General features: G+C 34.5%; 1 protein-coding gene across 1 annotated transcript; it reads right to left on the reverse strand.

The window, feature by feature from the left end:
• Positions 1 to 935: 935 nt before the first annotated feature.
• On the reverse strand, positions 936 to 4,376 carry LOC130648935 (uncharacterized). Its single transcript, XM_057455076.1, has 5 exons — positions 4,296 to 4,376; positions 4,071 to 4,178; positions 2,909 to 3,959; positions 2,342 to 2,722; positions 936 to 2,145 (listed from the first exon to the last, which is right to left on the reverse strand). The coding sequence occupies exons 3-5, from the start codon at positions 3,831 to 3,833 to the stop codon at positions 1,028 to 1,030; spliced, it is 2,424 nt and encodes an 807-aa protein (XP_057311059.1). The 5' UTR covers positions 3,834 to 3,959; positions 4,071 to 4,178; positions 4,296 to 4,376; the 3' UTR covers positions 936 to 1,027.
• Between the last annotated feature and the right edge of the window lie 19,851 nt (positions 4,377 to 24,227).

Raw genomic sequence — 24,227 nt, forward strand, 5'->3', positions numbered from 1 at the left:
TTGATCGCCACAACTTGTTTGATGCTTTTAACATATCCTTTCGAAACATTCCCGAAAACACCAGCACCTATAGTTTCGTTTATATGCACGTCACACTTTGAGAATTGAATGACATTAAAATTGAGCGTCCGTGTGATGGCTATGCTTTTATCTTGAGTGCGGTATATACTCGATCTCGATGAACAGCACAATAAAATGTCCCTGCTAGTAGTGGCTTTAACCTTCGGCACATTTCTTTTTAAAACAGCGTTCTGAAATTCTAGTTCTCGAATTCTCTCTTCAATTAATATCTTTTTTTCCATTTCCGCGTTAAATTCCGCTTTCTTTCTTTCCTGACGCATTCTTTTTTTTTTTTTGTTGCGTTCAGCTCTCTTTTCCGAAGATCTCTTTCGTGTACTAACAATAAAGCACAACAAATACATGTTTTTTTTTTTTAAGTTTAGACTATACGGATCCGTATTCTTTCCTCCAAGGTTTAGACAGTATAGTGGGGTTAATTAAGTGTTACTGTGTTTAAGGAAAAAGAAAGACTGTCTAATTAAAATATCCACAACACAAGAAAAACATACCTATCTGAGCCTGAATATGCTTATAAGTATTACAGGTTTTATAAGAACAAAAAGCGCATCCGGCCAAAATAAGAATGATTTACTCACCTAATCACGCTGTCTTTTAAGTCTTGCTTTTCCTGTTGTTCGAGCATTGTTATTTAGTTTTTATGTTTTTCAACCTAGAAAATGAAGCACAAATTTTATCAATCTAAGAAAATCTCATAATGAAACAGGTTTTATGCATGTATAAATATACATTATGTTGTACTAAAATATGTATATTAAGCACCTGATAAAAAGAAGACATACATACTTGCTGCAAGCACGTTTTAGCATTATAAATAAACACAATGGATGTTATATTAAAATAGAAACAATGCAAAATTTTTATGAAATTTTTTCTTGTCGACAAAAATATGTATATACAAAAAATTAGACATTAGTCGTTAAAAAATCTGTGAATAACAAAATTAATATTACAATGACTTAGAAGGCAAACTTATGCAAACTTTAACAATATCAACATGTTGCTTGCTTATTCTTATCTGTTCCTTTAACACCAATATACGTCCATGCACAAACTTTAGTGGTATCAACGATCTTTTATCAATTTCAGTACACCATACTTTCATGGGAGAGTTCACACCAAAAAAGTTATACTGCACGTGTTTCTTAAACCAGCTCACATCAACAACAATATGATTCACAACACGATCAGAAAAAACAACTTTAATTTCATATATACCATTCACAACGGCTGGTCTTAATTCTTTTGGCTCAAAGTCAAAATAATCACCATGATTATATCTTGCCTTTAAAAATGATCCATGTCCATTGCTCCGAATGTAATGCTTTGAACAAATAACTTCATTACCCAGCATGACTCTTTTTATTTGCACAATGAATCGTGACACTCTTTTGATATCCATATGTCGATAAAGAGATGAAAACAACTTAGTTAACTCATCTATTTGATGTCCTGGTAAACTAAACTGAGTGGCTTTGCTGAGTTTCTCTTCACAGCCTGTAAACTCGAGTTCAGTACCAACAACTTTATCACTGTCACGAACTTTTTGGAGCTTTAGGAGTGATTCCTGGGAATGCACGGTCTCTTTGTCAGACGACAATTTTAGCATATCAGTGAAGTCATCCTCCAATAGGTTAAAAGCTCTAACCTGACAACCAATTATAAATTTGCGCATTAGTTGGATTGTTATGTCATGATTATTTACATGGTATGAACCTAAAATTCCATTGAAACGTTCATAACTAAAACACCAAAATGCATACACAGGTCCGTAATCCAGCAAACAATCTTTTAAGTGGAGGTGAAGATGCATATTTGGAGTACACCATAACTTTCCACATAGATTTGCAAATATGCCAATAAACATACAAAATAAAGTATGCGCTTGATAAATGTCACCTGCAGTTATACTTCGTGTGCAGATTTTATTGCAAGCTGCTACAAAGATCAACCACATGTTTAAATGATTATCTGGTATTACATCTTTTAAACAGAAGCATGAATAGATGTGTGTCCAATGGCGCCACTCATCAGCCTTCATGCTTTTGTAACAATCTGACATGTTACCTAGAAAATAAAAAGGACCACTCTATTATGTAGATATTATTTTTACACAAAATCGAAATGTCTTTTTTATAAATTCACAATATATATAATACATCAGAAATATTTAAGTGCAAGAGTAATGAGCTACGAAACAAGAACAAATTTTGTATATATATAAAAAACGTTTGAAGATATATAACAAGCAAATGCAACAAACCTGGTATTCTACCAACATCAGTTGGAACTTTTACCTTTTTCATTTTGTCGTCAATACATTTCAGTTTATCTGATGTTAAAACCCCAATTTCAATCCAAGTTTTAAAAACATGTTTTGCTGTACCCAAATAAAGATTATGCATAGGATCAATTGTATGCATTCTGACTGGATCATAGTATGGCAATCTATGGAGTTCGCTGTAACGGGCTCCGTGTTCTCTTTGTCTTTTTTCACATTCACTTTTCGTATTGGCGTTGGCAGCATGAAGGGCGTATCTTTTGTGATTTATTCCAGTTCGCAATTCCCAGGCATCAACATCAGATCCAGAATAATCAGTGAAGTCACCAACTTTGTTGAATACTTTCAAACACTTACTGCACCCTAAAATCACAACAAACATAATTATTTTGTCTCGTGAGCTAACAAGTGCTCCAACTGTAAAACTGTTAAAATAAATATTTTTGGTCAAAAATAACATGCATGTCATAATAAAAATTTAATGCTCTGATTTAAAAAGAATTATTTTTTTATTTAGAAAAGGAAATTTAGCAAAATAAAAATTCTTACCTGACTTTGCATTGAAATTCAAAAAACCACCAAACTTTCGAGTAGCAGGAATATCATTTGATATTGATATTAAAGCAATTTTATATAAAGAATAACCAATGCTACTTGGCTCTTTCATAATCACACCATCCCAATATTGTAAAAGCTCATCAACCATTGGTTTGATAAAAGAATTAATGTGAAGATTTGGCTCTTTTGGACCAGGAATAATACCTATGATGAGTGTGTTTTTCCACAGCAATCGATGTTGTCTTGGTAAATTTAAAATTGACAGGTAAATTACACCAACACTATGCTCTCTGTTCTTATACGGATTAAACCAATCTAGGTTTAGCATAACGCCCAAATTTCTTTTATCTGCAAAATATAATTCCCCTATGCTGTCCTGAAAACTTTTCCAAATCTGTCCATCAAAAATATCTGACATTTTGACATGTTCATCAGGTTTAGTAAATAATAATTCCAAGAAACCTGGACGTGCTAGCAACTCTTCCAGGCCAGTCTTTATACTCCGATAAGCATAAACCTTCTTTGGGTATAAGTTTATATTTTTTTCAAAGGATACAACCACTTTCATTAAAATATTGTTGCAAGGTTCCCTGTAGGCAGGAAATGGGTGATTAGGGAATTTCACATGACTACATTTGCTGCTTGTCTTTCTACCAGTGATTTCTTTTTTCCAGCATTGATTATAAGAATACAGAGATTGACATGACGTGCACACAACAAACTTTGTAAAAGAATCCCGATTCAGAGCCAGATATTGTCGAGCCATGTATAATGAATTTGGAAATCTTTCCAATATTTCATCAAGAATGTGTAAACCAAACATTTTGTTGAGCAATAAACAAATCAGTTTTGAAAAACCTAAAATACTTTCCAATGTGTTATCAGAGAGAAAAATATGAACTTGCAAAATGAACATTGCTTGCAGTACCAGAGTGATGAATTTAGTGGTATGATGGTTAGCATGTTGACCAACAACAACATTAAAGTCGTCCTCTGGTTCTGCTTCAGGATCTTCCCACAATTCCGTTGCGGTTTCTTCATTCTGTAAATCAAGTGCAACATAGCTAAGCGTTGGCATACTTTATATACATTATAAAATATGTATTATTGCAAACATGTAATTTGAAGACCAAATTATAACAAAGGATGTTACCACACAATTGTCATCTGGATCATGATGATCATTGCTTGTTGATTCATCACTCTCGATTGAAACATCACTCTCAATTAGTGTGTGATCAATAGGCAGAAGTGTTTTATCCTAAATTAAGGCAATGCATATATATATATTTACTTTTTGCTACATTAGTTCACAAATTTAGAATAATTTACAACTCAGCTATTAACATGACACCCTTAACAAATATACAAGTCTAACCTGAGAATCTAGGTTAACATCTGTATGTTGCACGTCGTTATCATCTCTTGTTTGTATTATTTGGTATTTCGAAGATAGTTCTAAATAAAAAAGCACAAAAGGTAGAAAATGATGACAAAATTAAGCAAAAAATACATGTTTTTTTTATTAGCATATGACTTTTTGAAATCGGGCTCGGGTATGCTTAGCATTAATTACAAAAGATGCTCAAATTATACTAGGAATACGCAGGCTTATTTCCGTTACCGTTCCAAACCCAATAACCAAAATAAAGAACAAAGTTTCACATTTTTAACTGTATTTTCTTAAAACATAAACAGACAAAAATGACTAAAGCAATCAAACACATGTCTCTGCAGATAACGATTGTAATATGATGCAATGTGCTGAAAATGCAGTAGACGTCCGTTAATTGAACACGCTAGGGACTAAATTATTTGTTCGAATTAACGAATGTTCGGATTATCGGAAGTTTAGAAAAAACAAGAATTTTAATAAACGTTTAAAGGTTTTATGCTAATATAACTTTATTACAACTTTGCTACAACTTTTTCTAAAAATATTTTAACGTTGTTTGCTTGGAGATGGGCAAGGCCTCCAAATTCCTTGTAAACTTCATTTTATTGGAAATGTCAATTTAATCGATAAATTGAAAGAAATTTTGCCACCATTGATGCAATAAAAATGAATAAAAATGAAAACGCTTTTCTTATTTTCCCATAAGATTTTATTTATCAATAGATAGATAGATAGATAGATAGATAGATAGATGTGCATATTTTACATGGCTAGCCTCACAAACATCGAGGGATATACCCTGTCTATTATTTCCAGGAGGGGCCATGGCTTAGATGGAGAGTCCTAGAGTATTTAATGCTCATTTTGAGCTACGCATTTTGAGCACACCCTACTAGGCAACTCCCGGCAACATATAACGGCCCACACAGTGTGCCATCTCCCCAATTTCCCTCACATGGCTTGGGTTAACCCGGGGCTATGGTAACATTCACTCGCCCATGTTGAATCGCCGTCAAGAGGAATCGAACCCCGGTCTCCCGCACAGAATACGAAAGTTATAACCACTAATCTACGGCGCCACAATAAGGTTGAATTAAAAAATTGTTCGAATTAGCGAAATGTTCGAATTAGCGGAGTTTGAATTAAGCACTTTATTTAACCAAACTCAAGGGACTTAGCAATTTGTTCGAAATAACGGAAAGTTCGAATTAAGCGGCATTCAAATTAACGGCACAAACAAATATTCTTCACTTTGTTATGCTATAAAAGCAATGGATGGATCGTGCATTTTTTTGCCATTGAGGTGGGTGCAAGGGGTTTCTGTTCAGAATCAGTAAGGACCTGTGTTTGTCGCCTTGGTTTTCCTAACAAGCCTTTACGTTTTCTTATTAAAATCCCTAACTTTTACCTCCATGGGTGCTTCTTTTTATATCTAAATGTCTCAAAATTCTACCACTTGGGTTGAGCCTGAAAAGGCCCCAATCATTCCTGAAGTTTCTTCTGTTACAAATGTGGAATGTAAGAAATCAAAAAACCCGAAAAACTTGCTACAAGGTCTTCCAAAACAACAGTCGCATTGCCATCTAACCCTGATTTTAGGAATAGCTGTCTAAAAAACTTGGGAAACACTTGATATGCAAACTCAATCTTACAATGTTTTTATAACCTTCCAAAAGTTAAAGAAGCCATTTCTGTCAGCAAAACAACCTCAAAGTTTGGCGAAGCATTTGTAGGTGTTCTTCAAAGTTTGTCTGTTTCTAGTTGATCCCTCCCATTTTTTGCGTACTATGAAACATCATATTTCAGCTGCGAATGGAAGTGCATTTAATATCTTTGCTCAGCACGACGTCCCTGAGGTTCTTGAATATCTCCTACCTAGTCTGTCATTAGACTTTCAATTTCTTGGAAATCTTTTTAGTATTGGCATCAAGACATCAACTACTTGCAATTCATGTCATATTACCAGCTTCTCAGAAGTAATAGCACCATGCATCCAACTTTCTCTGCACCTTGCGTTACAATCTTCCTTAGATAATTTCTTCGAAAGCGAGGAGTTGTCAGACACCAATGCCTACTTCTGCCATGTTTGCAACGCTCATCAAACTGCTCTAGTTGAAAAAGAGGTAGTGTCGTGCGGTTCCCATCTCATTTTACAACTAAAACATTTTGCCAGTGCCAACGGCCTTTTGTCAAAAATTGCCTCTCGTATTACTGCTTACCCTGGTATCCATACCTTTTACCGTAGATGGAGAAGTGAAATTTTATAAAGATTTTCAATTAAGGGCTATTATCAACCATTGCGGCAACTTAAATAATGGGCACTACACAACCATAGCCTTTGATCAAATGGTTCACAGGTGGATACATTGCAACGATAGAGCAGTAATTTTCTGTGATGACCGCCTTATTAACAGTCACGAGTCATATGTTTTCTTTTTAGAAGAACTGAGGTATTATTAAGATATTTTAACCAGAATGAGTCAGCAAGGGGGCTTGACTACACTTAGTCTTGTCTTTGGAGAGTGACGACTTCACTTATTACCCAAGTCAAAAATAAAAACAAAAACAAGCTTTAATAGAAATTAAGTTAGCAAGGGGGTTTGATCATACTAAGTCTTGTCTTTGGAGAGTGACGACTCCACTTTATTACCCGAGTTAAAAAAAATATTAGCAGGGGGGGTTTGATCACACATGATCTTGTCTTTGGAGAGTAACGACTCCACTTATAACCTGAGTTAAAAACAAAGAATAGCACAGTTGAACAGAAAGTGGTCAAAGTTTATTTTAGGAAGATAGGGATGTCTAGTTTCTGCTGATGACTGTCCGCAGACCTCTGCGAGGTGACCCAGCTAAACATCCAGGGTACTTAGGTTCAGAAATATGGGTCGAAACCTACCTGCCCTTGGCTAAAGTTCTGTTCATCTTTTCAAATGTGTTGTGTCCTTTTTATTTTTTTAGATTTTTGTAATTAATTCCTTGTAAAAAGGGTGAATTGTGCTTTTAGAGGCATGTTCTCTAGCTTATTTCCAAAAACCTAACAGGTTGAGTTCATCATTGCGGTGGCTTGCCACCTCTTTGTAACTTTTTGTCTAATATTTTTAAACATTCAGGTAAACTTGATGTATCTATAATCCAGTTGCACAGGGAATTGGCAAGGTATGATTCACTTTTTTGTAATTTTTTTTTCTTCCCTTATCTTAAGTGCAGAAACTTGTGCAAGAAAAATATTGGCGAATTGGAAATTTCACAAAACAAATGAAGATGCTCTTAGATTCAATAAAAAACAGGGTACAATTTCCATGGAAACGCTAAATATAAATAAAAGTCACAAATACAACATTTGGGACAAAGAAAATGCAATAACTTTAAATACTTTTCTCCTTTCTATAATTTCATATCGCCAGTAGCTTCCAATTTATCTGCTGATCAGACAAATGAACTAGATGATTCAGACGGCTTTCGAAGTGAAAAACTGCTTAAATAGAGTCTCCAACTCCCCGACTTCTATTATTCCACGTTGTCTTTTTTTCATTAAAATTTGTTTAAGTTTCCTCCAAGTCTGCTGTTCCCTTACGGGCATACTTTTCCTTTTCTATCAAACTATAGTATTATTTGAGGTGCTTTCTGGTGTGTTAACAGGCTGGCAACATATGCAGGCTTTATTTGGATTTTGATCTCCAATGTTGGTGGGTCCAGACATTTAAAATATATTCGAATTAATGTTTTTTCTCAGTGGACTATCGTTTTCACCATAAACACCGGACCAAGTGCTATTAATTTGTTTTAATATTGCGCCAGATTCCTAACATCTTGCTATTATACGAAACAAAAACATTTGTAAGGTCACTTAATCTGGCTGCGAACAGAATCAATAAAAATTGAGAGCTGTTAGTAAGGGTTCGCTTGTACACAGATTACCAGGACCATGTTTCGCAATATATTTACCATCACCACTCTGCGAACTAATTATAGTTATTTCCATTATAAGGAAATCCCGTACACGCATATTCTTGACGAGACAATGTGTTTTCTCTACTAAATTATTCAAATATTGAGATAGCCCCTGGCACACTCTTCAAACAGTTGGATTTGCTAAGGCATAATAAGCACCTATTGCTTTGTTTTTCATCTACCTATCTATCGAGATACACTAACTTTTATCCTTGAAATCCCATCTGTTATCGCAGGTAGATTGTCTCCTTAGAAAGTCATAAAAGTGGGAAAGTGACAAAAGATACCTTTAAATTTTTAAAGATTTCTACGCCTTTGTCTTTTCCGCATCCATTGTTACACATGTGTTGCAAATTTTATATTTGCTGACTAAATCATTTGGATTTGAGGAACCCAAAGCTGCCAAAATATCTCTCATTTGCTGGTTTGACTGCATAGCACTTTTATGACTGCATAGCACTTTTATGACTGCATAGCACTTTTATGACTGCATAGCACTTTTATGACTGCATAGCACTTTTATGACTGCATAGCACTTTTATGACTGCATAGCACTTTTATGACTGCATAGCACTTTTATGACTGCATAGCACTTTTATGACTGCATAGCACTTTTATGACTGCATAGCACTTTTATGACTGCATAGCACTTTTATGACTGCATAGCACTTTTATGACTGCATAGCACTTTTATGACTGCATAGCACTTTTATGACTGCATAGCACTTTTATGACTGCATAGCCCTTTTTTGGCAACTCTTCCCTCCCTTAAATGAAATTTTAAATCTCATGAAGCTTGTTGCCTTTGCCTTGGCAACCTCTCTGCAACCGTTTCTATATTGATTACACACGTCAAAACGATCTTCCGCTTCTGAGACGCGTTACCAAACGATTCAATAAGCTCCTTCCACACATTACGAAAAATGACGTGTAATAAACAGGTCACTTGAAAGGTCAATTTGGAAAAAATCATACACGCTTTTGTACAACAGAAGCGTAGGCCACTTGTTTATGAATAATTAAAGGTAGGCGAACTGATCTGCGGCTCCGCTGTTTAATTTTGGTTCATAATAAGTGTTGGTTTCAAGACCAGACTGAGGGTTTTGTCTGCTTCATAAAATCCTCTACATATATTCATCAATAAAGAAAATGGTTATTTTACTGGTACAAAAAGAAATGGAGAATCATGTCTTGAAACTTAGACTTCAGCATTCGTGCAGAGTTTACGTGCGTAAGATCTACGAAAAAACAATAAAAGATCTATGGGACAATAACACTTATTGTAGCATAAATATATACAAGGAAAATTACAAAGTGCGAAGCACACGATATGTATCTTGTTTGATGTGGAGTACTTTTGACAACATGCACTAATGATGGTGCCGTTTCGCAGTTTTTCTAAATTTACAAGCGAAGAAAAGGAAGATCTACCACCTTCATTAGCTCTGCTGTTGTTAATGTTTATCTAATAAAAATCCTTGCAACAAGAGAGATTTTGATTCAATGCAAAACCTTTAGAGGGTTGGACTTCTACATTTTACTACCGTTTCCTATTAGACAAGTATTGTCATTACAACACCTCATCATCCATCATTACTACTGCAATCCAATAACAGTGAATCTAAGATAAGCTCTAAGATCAAAGATTTAGTTCTTCAGTTAAAACGATACATGTTATATATCCTGTATTTTGGTAAACTATTTGACGAATTAAGTATCCTACAATCAATGAATAATGGCACTGAGCAAATATCAACTAGAAAAAATAAGCAAACACGAACTAGTATGGCTCATACAAGACTTGCAAAAATTGGAAGATAATAAATGCTGAACTCGTTGCTCTAAACCAAAAATTCGGAGCCCAAGAGCGAAAACTAATTTCTGTCTGCATAAATGAGCAGTTTTCAAGAAGTGAATGTCCCAAGGTCCTTGGGATACACGCAGTCTTCAAAGATGAACATTTAAAGGATACTGAAGCAGAAAGACAAGACAATTGTGAAATTTTCCTGTTTTTCATTATATCAATGATTTACATGTGGCAATGCAATACTCCCTGGTTCATCACTTTGCTGATTACATCAACTTGGTTTGCTTTTATAAATCATTAAAATCCCTTTTAAAGAGAACCAACATTGACCTTAAATTACTTTTAAAATGGCTCAGTGCCAACAAAATACTGTTGAATGCAAATAAAACAGAATACGGAAATATACCTTTAAATTTTTTATCAACAGCAAAAAAAATTTTCCCAGTGCTTATTTAAATACCTTTTGATCTAACTTGGAAATGTTAGATCGATGATGTAGCTGTCAAACTCAAGAGGGCTAATGGACCAATAGCTAAACTCCGCCACTTTGTCCCTCAACATGTCCTTAAGTAGTCTATCATGCAATTTTTGGCAGTCATTTTGCTGTTAACTAAACATAATCCCTATTGTTTCCAATGCAGCTAGTTTCCTTGTCAATCAGTGGTATCATATGCAACCTGACGGATTCATGTAGTAAGCCAGTTCTCAGGGAGTGCATAAGGAGAAAGCAACTTGTGAACGAAGGGGGGTGGTGGGACACTTATTATTATGCATCAGGATGATTTAATTGTGTTAAAAAAACAAAGATTAAAATATTTTATTAGGTATGTAAAAATTATAGAAATTATTATTTAAAGTTATGATGCCTGCCAACTGCAACCTTGAATAGAAGGAGACTATCTAATTTTCTGATATCATCTGGCAAACTATTCCAAGGCTTTAATCGCTGCACCACTTCGATGAGAAACTAACATATTATTTGTGGATGATCTGGTGTTGTGACAGTGGCTGCTTTTAATTAATAGAAATGGATGGAAACACAATAAATGGAAATAATCACTCATGACAAATTTGATAATTTTGTGGACTGTCGCGATTCGCTGTGCAGTTGACATCGCTCTCTAGTTTTCGACAATCCTCCAATCACCTGTAAAAAAACGCAATATAATTATGCACCAAAACCGTCTCCAGGTCCTACAACCATTTAATTAAATGTTCTGACAAGGAACGTTACAATAATTGAACGTCGTGTCCTATATCATCCATGACATTTTTACGTTTCATCCTAGCTTTAAGTTTTTCGATTCAATTTAATTCTAAACCACCTAATTATACAGAATTCACACACCTTTCCTAAAGAGATCAAGTTTAACTTTTCATCTTATTTATTCACCTCGTCTTGGATCAATTTGATGATCTCTTTCAAAGTTACTTGCCAATTCCTTTGCTTCTCTTGACCATAGAATCAATTGTGTGTAATCTGCTGGTTGATTACCTAAACCACACTCTGTCCTGGTGGAAGCCAGCATAGATGTTCATTTATGTTTTTTTATACTGATTCATGTATTCAATAAACTCCACGTCTATCCGACGATTTCCTGCATAGTTTTTTAAATGTTTCGTCAAATTCCTGTTTGTTTAACCAATCCTTTCCAAAATTTCATCAATATAAGGCGTACTGTCAATACCCAGACCGGAAAACTTTTTCAGCACGTTGTCCCTCATTTGGATGTTAGATTACAAGTGCTTTGCGAAATTGAACGTAACGTTGCAATGAATATATCGTATAAATTTTTCTTATCGTCTGTTCCAAATGCTATTAAATTTTTAAGCTTAATGCGATTCTTATCATATTTGATTTAGCTCTCATAAATGCCTCTGCAGCTTTAGCTTCGTTATTTCTACCCAATGTGAGTACTGAAACATTAGTTCTTTCTTTTGCCTAAACAAATCCCAAAATTAATGGGGTAACACAACATTTTCTTCTTTCTCTCTGCATTTATAAAGAACTTTGCACTTTTTGGTAGACATTGTGAAATTTTAAAGCAGTAATACAACTTTTTTGTTGTGCCTAGCGACTTGTTCCTGCTACTTCTCTCTAACTTTGTTAGCTGGCTATCGTTGAATGATAACAATGAGTTAAATTCTTCCAATAATTTAGTATTACTGGCTGCCGGCAACCTGAAAAGGACCTGCTGTGTTAATTACATCCAGGGGAAACGGAACATCCATATGAGTGGGCGGCAAAAAACAAGTATTAATTACTGCATTGGATTGGGTAATGTCCTTCTAATTTTTTCCATGAAGTTTTTGTTTTCTTTTTTTAGTTACAATGCGCTGTCTCAGGTCTTAAGTCAAAAAAATGTTTGTCACTGTAGCTCAACAGTATTCATGTGACATACTTTCATTGGTTTTATTTGCTTAGAAACACTATTCCAGTAGCACAGGCTTTCAGTACATGTGGGATCTGACAAACCCTTAGCATTCGCAAATTCAATTTTATACAAAGTAGCCACAACATGATTGCAACAACTACTATAGCCTTCTGTACATATGCAAAATGACGACAAAATGTCACTATTGTCATCAAATAAAATCCATAGTTTATGTTTATTCTCGTTAATACGTTGAGATAGGGTAACAGCACATTCAACTACTTTTTTCGAACTTATGTCACCAATGTAAACTTTATCAACCCAGCCAGATTTACAAAAACGAGTAAGTAGCTTTAGAATGTCCGATATATTCTGTTTCGAAGGCTTTGGTTGGAAGAGTATACGAAAAAATCGGACCAATATTAACTTTCGGAAAGTTGATTACATCATCATTATAAAAGGACTGCTCATAATTAAATGGATCGTCCAGGCCTTGCTTATGAAGTAGCTCGTTATAGTCTTTAACTTCCTAGCAAGCTGCTCAGCAGTTTTTTTTATTTCAACTTTCTGTTCATGAGCAATTATGGCTCTTGCAGGTAACGTTCCATGGGATCCAAATGTTGGTAGTCCACGTTGGGAAAGGAATAATTGAAGTCCAAACATTCAATATCTTCAGACGTAGCCATCACTTTTGCTTCATATAACTATATACCTTTAATAAAGTTTTTTTTTTGTTTTTTTTGAAAATATTTACATTTAACTTGTCCATCCACATCACATTAATAACAAACGCCACCACATAAACTTCTTATCGCTATCCGCTCTGTTGTTTTTTGTTTTTGTTTGCCCTGATTACTCAGGATGTTTTGAGCAGCCGTGAAAAGGTCTATTGTTGAGTTCAACGGTGTCCCTCTGAAGTTTTACCAGATTTACATATTTTCGTTAGGCTGTAATATTTAGGGCAATATTGTATTCCACTTATAACACTATTTTCTAAACACCATCAGAAAGTTGTTTCCTTCGAAGATAAAACGTTGGTTATTAAATGATGATACGTTGTAAAATATTTATTGTGCAATGTTTTCTGTGTCTAGTAAGATTCTATTGAAGTTGTAGATCTGACTTGAACACTGTAACCTGTACGCCTATATATGGTTCTAAGTATTTGTAATGCCTGAAATGCTTCTGTGCACTAAATACAGATTTCACAGGATTTTATACGAAACTTAAAAACGAGTAAAAAACTGGTGATAAAAATATTTGAATTATATTAGAAATAGATACTGATTTATTTGTTATTCATCACATACCCAAATGGAGGTGTATTAACCATGGCAAATTGGGCGATGTACCTCTGATACCTGACTAACCGCTGAGTTAAGCGTGGTGGGTACTGGAGCATACAACTAAGATAATAGCTCCAAGCCAAACTCCACGAAGCATTATCCTTAATACGGGACTTAGTTACGTTTTTTCTACACGTAGCTAATGTGGGCGTGCCAACCACGGTGCGCATCCTCATCTCGTACTCACCTCCATCGTCCATGGGCAAGGACGACAAGGACATCGAGGCATTGAGTGATAGAGGGACTAAATAGTCAACATTTACATACTCACTGGCCTTAATCTTTTCCAAAATTCGCTTAGGAACTGGAGAGAGAGAGATTGATAAAGTTGACCCTACCACCCCTGCAGAAAAACCCGAAGTAGCAAAAGTTAAAGCATTAGCAGTGAAGCCAGCAACCGAACGACCTGCGACTGACACGCCATCTTTTTTAAGATTGGTATGTTCCACAAAAACGGCTGTTAAAGATCGCTGGGAGGAAACACGAAAAGATGGCTGGCTTGACTGTGGACAGTAAGTCTGAGCTTCCTGCTGTGCCAGTATTTTTTGTTTTTTAAATTCGCTTTGAATCTCATTCTTCAAAAAAGATTTGAGTTCGTGTGCCAAAGTCTTTTTCTTCTTAAATTTAGCTTTTAAAGATTTTTTCTTTGTTCCTGAAGAGAAGCCATGTGATATGAAACTGATGTCTTTGTCAGCGCGTTCTGCTGCAGAATTCGCCTCGTACTCGTTGCAATTCTGTTCAAGGTTTTCGATATTGTATTCTGGTAGGCTTTCTGCCTCCTGAAATTTTTTTGAAACAACAAATGCGATATCTTGCAATGTTTTGCCTTCAGTTGAAACTTGAAAGGATTTTGCAATTATAGTTAGAGTTTCAAAGCCTAAATCTGACCACTCGTCAACAGTACTAAGACAAGGCATCATTTCATCGTATGTTAAAAAAGTTTTACCTTTGCTTTTTGCTTTTTTAGAACCATTAAGTATTATGTAGATTGAGCAATTTCAGTCCAATGTTAACAAGCAACCACTTTCTGAATGTATTCTGCCAAACGTCGGAACTGTTCAAGAGCAAGAAGCTTGCTGCGTATTACTTTATATTTATAACCCCCTGCTTGTGGTTTGGACCTACGGCCTCAGTAACAAGCTTAGGCAGTCTATTGTGTTGGTCAAACTATTATAGTGTTGACTATTAGTCATAAGTCACTAACACATTTGTAAAATTAACAATGCAGAATGACAGAAAACTGGTGAACCAGGTTCGCCTTATACTAGGAGTCAATGGAGACACACCTTTCCGTCTGTAACCCCAATTGACATGTGCAAACTTTTAGTTTAGCACCATCAAAAGATAAAGTCGGTATAAGAAGATGGTAAAACTAGAAATTAAAAAAATGTTGCGAAGCATTACGCAAGTTGCAAGCAAAATTAAAACTAGCCAATGTTGTCCCTAGTGTTCTTTTTTTTTGCGCAAAAGTAGTGATTTTTTGGCAAAAATACAATATATATATGCGGAATATTTCTTTTCAGAAGGTACGAGAAATTTAGATTGCGCGAAACTAAACAGAAACCATTACTGAGAAATTTCGTAAAACCTCTTTTCACAGAATTATAAAATTAAATATTAATAATAATCACAATATTGTCACTGTTGGCCGACGTAAATCCAACATTGATAAAGTTTTTAGCGCCAAAAATCTATACAAAGTTATACTTTTATTAAGTTAAAACCCTTGTTCTGAAAGAAATGCAATACATGGAACTGTACAATCCGTAGTGTGCGAAAATGTCACGAGTTAAGGGGATGCGCGTCGTAAGGTACACTCTTTCAACAGGAAAATAATACTCGGAGCGCACATAATGATAGAGACTTTCGCGTTAACGACTTCGGAGATGAGAATATTTTCTAGTGGGTTTTTTATCACGTAAAAGTAACGGCACTAGTTATGAAAACCGATTTCGTGAAGCCACGGAATCTGTTGCAATGAATTTCGAAAACTCACGGGAAACAATAAACAAAAACAAACAATCTACAGAAACAGAAACAATTTATTAACTTTATCAAGATTTACAAAACAGCTTCAAATTTTTTACAGAAAAACAATAACAACGCGGTGTGAGGTTTCGCTTTCTTCTTTTTATCTCACGTATTGAAAGATAACATCTCTCGCTCTCATTGTACGCAATCTAAAAAGAAACAGAAAACATTTTTATATAGTATGTTATATTATATATATAGTGAAGTCTCAAGTCTGGAGTAAATACTTTAAAATCCAGTGCCTTTGAGAGACGACATTTAGAGCTAAATTTCTAAACTACAAATATATATCATTTTTGGGACAGAGTGCTCAAAAAGTGTTTACTAGATACAATATGCTTGATATAATTAATAAAGTCATGCAACTCTGTTTACTTTGAGGGTTGTCTTCTTTTGGGGATTGGTAGTTCAGTCGGTAGAGTGTTCACTTCATATTCATATGGGTTCAATCCCACATAACAGTTGTTGCTTTTTGAACAGAAATTTAAAGGGTTTTTGTAGCTCAAATGGAAGCTTTTTAGTACTGTAGAACCGTCATGTTGTCTCTCCTGGAACAAAATTGTCAGGGTAAATTTATTGGAATTAATGAGGCTAACCACATAAACTATAGATCACTACTTTTTGTGGCCAAGACAAAGAACAAATTGTATTTAAAATCTGCCCAAGCTTGCCCTCATACTTTTGGCTTTTTTGGCCAGTTGACACACATACTAATCTACCATACTGAACACAAAAGTTACGAAATACGAAATTTGATTAAGGTCTATTATGTGGTTTCACATTCTTAAAGGGTCATTCAAGAGTAGTTTTTACGTATCATAACTTAGCTACACCACATTATAGTAAGCTCATGAAACACAATGCAAAAACATGGGTTGTAAAGAAAATGGTGAAATATTTTTATATATGTCCAAACTTAATCTCCCAAAAACAATATTTACATTAACGGTCGCCACCATTATCGAACAAAAATCCAATCGGTCATTTGTGACTTCACACGTCGTACATAGCTCACTTAAAAATTTATTGCGAGGTTTGAGTGTTAAAGTATTTAACAACATGTGAAAGTAGGTAAACAAAGTAAAACTTCCAGGTAAAGGTACCGTGTGATATAATATTTCAGATTTAGAACATATATCAGTAAAAAGACCCTTAGCAATAGTACAAAAGTTTTTGACCACAAATGACCAAATACCTTAAAGAATGAAGAGGTATATTTTCCCCTGCTAGTTTTGGATTGGTGACTTTACTAAATTTACTTCCACGATGCAACAAAACAAAGAAGCAACTTGAGTTTTAAGAAATATTTAAAAATTGTATAATAGAATTGAAAAAGAAAGAGTTTTGTTAATTGACCTTTTCACGGTTGCGCAAAGGATTTCGGGTAATCAGGGCAAACAAAGTAAACCAAAATGGCGAATTAGTGGGAGAATTGGTATGCGGAACGTATGTCCTCTGATTAAAACTTTCTTTATCTGTTTCTTAGAAGTATTCTAACGAAGAAGATATGCCAAATTATCGTTGTTGTGTGGCTGGATGCGATAACGACTCAAGATATCCTGACAGATATGTAGTTAAGCAACATGTTAAGGAACTGAAGTTTTATTACTTTCCAAAAGACTCTGTTAAACAAAAACTTTGGACTGCGGAAATATCCAAAGGATTTTAAAGCCACAAATAACAAAGTTGCGTGTTCCAATCATTTTGAATTTGGTAAACCAACTTTCGAAACGCTATACATTTAACTCCATGTAGTTTTCAAGTGTCTCCAAAAAAGAAAATTGTCGTATAGTAGCTTTACGTCAGAAGGTAGCTCTGTGGATACTTTTGAAGAGGTAAATAATACTGACAACGCACTAAAAGATTCGCAACAAAGCCAAGAAGTTAACTGCATACTGCAGATTGCACTTATTTTTTCTGATTTCACTCGAAATTGTGATGTTAATTTTTATACTGGCTTTGTAAACTCATCCATCTTTGGAATTGTTTTTGATGATCTGTCAACAGTCGCTATTGACATGCATTATTGGAAGGGAACTTCCAACACATCAAAGGATTTAACTTCACCCAGAGATAAAAAAAAATGTGACACTTCGAAAATTGACAATGGAACAAGAATTTTTATTGACCATGATGCGCCTTAGACTAGGATGATTAATTGACGACTTAGGTTTTCGATTTAAAATATCAAGTTCGTTATCCAGTTGTGTATTTACAACGTGGATTAAAATGATGTCGAAGGAACTAGATTGGCTTATAGTTTGGCCAGAAAGACACTTAATTCGCAGAAACCTCCCAACAATGTTTCGCAGATATTACCCCAAATGCTGTGTAATTATTGATTGCTCTGAGTTATTTATTGAGACACCATGTAGCCTAGATATTGCTGCTATATGCTGGCTAAATTATAAGCAACAGTCAACTGTAAAGTATTTAGTGGGAATAACACCTAATGGTGCCATTTCATATGTCTCTAACTGCTACGGTGGCCGAGCAAGGGATATATTTATCGTTAACAATAGTGGCTTTTTAAAATGGCAGACAATATAGAAACTGAGATGTTGTTGACTCTAAGGTACAATTATCTTGTATCAATAGGAAAAATCGCAAATATATCAGACATTTGTCTCTTTTAAATGCCTCGTTTATCAATTTTACGACTAAAATATATGGAACCTGAGACGAGGTTGTCGACCCTAAATGACAATTATCTTGTATCAACACGAAGAATCGCAAATATATGAGCCATTTGTCTCTTTTAAATGCCTTGTTTATCAATTTTAAGGCTAAATATATAGAACCTGAGACGAGGTTGTTGACTCTAAATGACAATTATCTTGTATCAATACGAAAAATCGCAAATACATGTCACTTTGAAATGCCTCCTTAAGCAATTTTACAACTAAAATATATAGAACCTGAGACGAGGTTGTCGACCCTAAATGACAATTATCTTGCATTAACACGAAAACTCGCAAATATATGAGACATTTGTTTCTTTTAAATGCCTCGTTTATCAATTTTACGACTAAAATATATAGAAACTGAGACGAGCTTGTCGTCCCTAAGATACAATTATCTTGTATCAATACGAAGAATCGCAAATACATGACACTTTGAAATGCCTCGTTTAGCAATTTTACGACTAAAATATATAGAACCTGAGTCGAGGTTGTCGACCCTAATTGACAATTATCTTGTATCAACACGAAGAATCGGAAATATTTGAGACATTGGTCTCTTTTAAATGCCTTGTTTATCAATTTTAAGGCTAAAATATATAGAACCTGAGACGAGGTTGTTGACCCTAAATGACAATTATCTTGTATCAATACGAAAAATCGCAAATACATGTCACTTTGAAATGCCTCGTTAAGCAATTTTACGACTAAAATATATAGAACCTGAGACGAGGTTGTCGACCCTAAGTGACAATTATTCTGTATCAATACGAAAAATCGCAAATACATGGCACTGGTGACTTTGAAATGCCTCGTTTATTAATTTTACGGCTAAAATACATAGAACCTGAGACGAGGTTGTCGACCCTAAATGACAATTATCTTGTATCAATACGAAAAATAGCAAATACATGCCATCGTCACTTTCAAATGCCTCGTTTATCAATTTTACAACTAAAATATATAGAAACTGAGACGAGGTTGTCGACCCTAAATGACAATTATCTTGTATCAACACGAAGAATCGGAAATATATGAGACATTGGTCTCTTTTAAATGCCTTGTTTATCAATTTTAAGGCTAAAATATATAGAACCTGAGACGAGGTTGTTGACCCTAAATGACAATTATCTTGTATCAATACGAAAAATCGCAAATACATGTCACTTTGAAATGCCTCGTTTATCAATTTTACAACTAAAATATATAAAACCTGAGACAAGGTTGTCGACCCTAAATGACAATTATCTCGTATCAACACGAAGATTCGCAAATATATGAGACATTTGTTTCATTTAAATGCCTCGTTTATCAATTTTACGACTAAAATATATAGAACCTGAGACGAGGTTGTCGACCCTAAGTGACAATTATTCTGTATCAATACGAAAAATCGCAAATACATGGCACTGGTCACTGTGAAATGCCTCGTTTATCAATTTTACGGCTAAAATGCATAGAAACTGGGACGAGGTTGTCGACCCTAAATGACAATTATCTTGTATCAATACGAAAAATAGCAAATACATGAGCCATTTGTCTCTTTTAAATGCCTTGTTTATCAATTTTAAGGGTAAAATATATAGAACCTGAGACGAGGTTGTTGACTCTTACTGACAATTATCTTGTATCAATACGAAAAATCGCAAATATATCAGACATTTGTCTCTTTTAAATACCTCATTTATCAATTTTACGACTAAAATATATGGAACCTGAGACGAGATTATCGTCCCTAAATGACAATTATCTTGTATCAACACGAAGAATCGCAAATACATGAGACATTTGTCTCTTTGAAATGCCTCGTTTATCAATTTTACAACTAAAATATATAGAACCTGAGACGAGGTTGTCGACCCTAAGTGACAATTATTCTGTATCAATACGAAAAATTGCAAATACATGGCACTGGTCACTTTGAAATGCCTCGTTTATCAATTTTACGGCTAAAATACATAGAAACTGGGACGAGGTTGTCGACCCTAAATGACAATTATCTTGTATTAATACGAAAAATAGCAAATACATGCCATCGTCACTTTGAAATGCCTCGTTTATCAATTTTACAACTAAAATATATAGAAACTGAGACGTTGTTGACCCTAAGGTGCAATTATCTTGTATCAATACGAAAAATCGCAAATACATGACACTCGTCACCTTTAAATGCCTCGTGTAACAATTTTACAACTAAAATATATGGAACCTCACACGAGATTGTCGTCCCTAAAAGACAATTATCTTGTATCAACACGAAAAATCGCAAATATATCAGACATTTGTCTCTTTTAAATACCTCGTTTATCAATTTTACGACTAAAATATATGGAACCTGAGACGAGATTATCGTCCCTGAGACATTTTTCTCTTTTAAATGCCTTGTTTATCAATTTTAAGGCTAAAATCTTGTATCAATACGAAAAATCGCAAATACATGTCACTTTGAAATGCCTCGTTTAGCAATTTTGCGACTAAAATATATAGAAACTGAGACGAGGTTGTCGACCCTAAGTGACAATTATTCTGTATCAATACGATAAATTGCAAATACATGGCACTGGTCACTTTGAAATGCCTCGTTTATCAATTTTACGGCTAAAATACATAGAACCTGAGACGAGGTTGTTGACCCTAATTTAGTTGTATCAATACGAAAAATCGCAAATACATGTCACTTTGAAATGGCTCGTTTAGCAATTTTGCGACTAAAATATATAGAAACTGAGACGAGGTTGTCGACCCTAAATGACAATTATCTTGTATCAACACGAAGAATCGCAAATACATGAGACATTTGTTTATTTTAAATGCCTCGTTTATCAATTTTACGGCTAAAATATAGAGAAACTGAGACGAGCTTGTCGTCCCTAAGGTACAATTATCTTGTATCAATACGAAGAATCGCAAATACATGACACTCGTCACTTTTAAATGCCTCGTTTATCAATTTTACGGCTAAAATACATAGAACCTGAGACGAGGTTGTTGACCCTAATTTAGTTGTATCAATAAGAAAAATCGCAAATACATGTCACTTTGAAATGGCTCGTTTAGCAATTTTGCGACTAAAATATATAGAAACTGAGACGAGGTTGTCGACCCTAAATGACAATTATCTTGTATCAACACGAAGAATCGCAAATACATGAGACATTTGTTTCTTTTAAATGCCTTGTTTATCAATTTTACGGCTAAAATATAGAGAAACTGAGACGAGCTTGTCGTCCCTAAGGTACAATTATCTTGTATCAATACGAAGAATCGCAAATACATGACACTCGTCACTTTTAAATGCCTCGTTTATCAATTTTACAACTAAAATATATAGAACCTGAGACGTTGTTGACCCTAAGGTACAATTATCTTGTATCAATACGAAAACTCGCAAATACATGACACTCGTCACTTTGAATTGCCTCGTTTATCAATTTACAACTAAATTATATGGAACATGAGACGAGATTGTCGACCCTAATTGACAATTATCTTGTATCAACACGAAGAATCGGAAATATATGTGACATTTGTTTCTTTTAACTGCCTCGTTTATCAATTTTACGACTAAAATATACAGAACCTGAGACGAGGTTGTCGACCCTAAATGACAATTATCTTGTATCAATACGAAAAATCGCAAATACATGACACTCGTCACTTTTAAATGCCTCGTTTATCAATTTTACGGCTAAAATATAGAGAAACTGAGACGAGCTTGTCGTCCCTAAGGTACAATTATCTTGTATCAATACGAAGAATCGCAAATACATGACACTCGTCACTTTTAAATGCCTCGTTTATCAATTTTACAACTAAAATATATAGAAACTGAGACGTTGTTGACCCTAAGGTACAATTATCTTGTATCAATACGAGAACTCGCAAATACATGACACTCGTCACTTTGAATTGCCTCGTTTATCAATTTACAACTAAATTATATGGAACATGAGACGAGATTGTCGACCCTAATTGACAATTATCTTGTATCAACACGAAGAATCGGAAATATATGTGACATTTGTTTCTTTTAAATGCCTCGTTTATCAATTTTACGACTAAAATATACGGAACCTGAGACGAGGTTGTCGACCCTAAATGACAATTATCTTGTATCAATACGAAAAATCGCAAATACATGTCACTTTGAAATGCCTCGTTTATCAATTTTACAACTAAAATATATAGAACCTGAGACGAGGTTGTGGACCTTAAATGACAATTATCTTGTATCAATACGAAAAATCGCAAATACATGAGACTCGTCACTTTGAATTGCCTCGTTTATCAATTTACAACTAAATTATATGGAACATGAGACGAGATTGTCGACCCTAATTGACAATTATCTTGTATCAACACGAAGAATCGGAAATATATGTGACATTTGTTTCTTTTAAATGCCTCGTTTATCAATTTTACGACTAAAATATACGGAACCTGAGACGAGGTTGTCGACCCTAAATGACAATTATCTTGTATCAACACGAAGATTCGCAAATATATGAGGCATTTGTTTCTTTTAAATGCCTGGTTTATCAATTTTACGACTAAAATATATAGAACCTGAGACGAGGTTGTAGACCCTAAGTGACAATTATCTTGTATTAACACGAAGAATCGGAAATATATGAGACATTAGTCTCTTTTAAATGCCTTGTTTATCAATTTTAAGGCTAAAATATATAGAACCTGAGACGAGGTTGTGGACCTTAAATGACAATTATCTTGTATCAATACGAAAAATCGCAAATACATGAGACTCGTCACTTTGTATTGCCTCGTTTATCAATTTACAACTAAATTATATGGAACATGAGACGAGATTGTCGACCCTAATTGACAATTATCTTGTATCAACACGAAGAATCGGAAATATATGTGACATTTGTTTCTTTTAAATGCCTCGTTTATCAATTTTACGACTAAAATATACAGAACCTGAGACGAGGTTGTCGACCCTAAATGACAATTATCTTGTATCAATACGAAAAATCGCAAATACATGTCACTTTTAAATGCCTCGTTTATCAATTTTACAACTAAAATATATAGAACCTGAGACGAGGTTGTCGACCCTAAATGACAATTATCTTGTATCAACACGAAGATTCGCAAATATATGAGGCATTTGTTTTTTTTAAATGCCTCGTTTATCAATTTTACGACTAAAATATATAGAACCTGAGACGTGGTTGTCGACCCTAAATGACAATTATCTTGTATCAATACGAAAAATAGCAAATACATGCCATCGTCACTTTGAAATGCCTCGTTTATCAATTTTACAACGAAAATATATAGAAACTGAGACGTTGTTGACCCTAAGGTACAATTATCTTGTATCAATACGAAAACTCGCAAATACATGACACTCGTCACTTTGAATTGCCTCGTTTATCAACTTACAACTTATCTTGTATCAACACGAAGATTCGCAAATATATGAGGCATTTGTTTTTTTTAAATGCCTCGTTTATCAATTTTACGACTAAAATATATAGAACCTGAGACGAGGTTGTCGACCCTAAATGACAATTATCTTGTATCAATACGAAAAATCGCAAATACATGACACTCGTCAATTTTAAATGCCTCGTTTATCAATTTTACGGCTAAAATATAGAGAAACTGAGACGAGCTTGTCGTCCCTAAGGTACAATTATCTTGTATCAATACGAAGAATCGCAAATATATGTGACATTTGTTTCTTTTAAATGCCT

Source organism: Hydractinia symbiolongicarpus, chromosome 1, assembly GCF_029227915.1.
Source record: "Hydractinia symbiolongicarpus strain clone_291-10 chromosome 1, HSymV2.1, whole genome shotgun sequence".
Classification (NCBI taxonomy): Eukaryota; Metazoa; Cnidaria; class Hydrozoa; order Anthoathecata; family Hydractiniidae; genus Hydractinia; species Hydractinia symbiolongicarpus.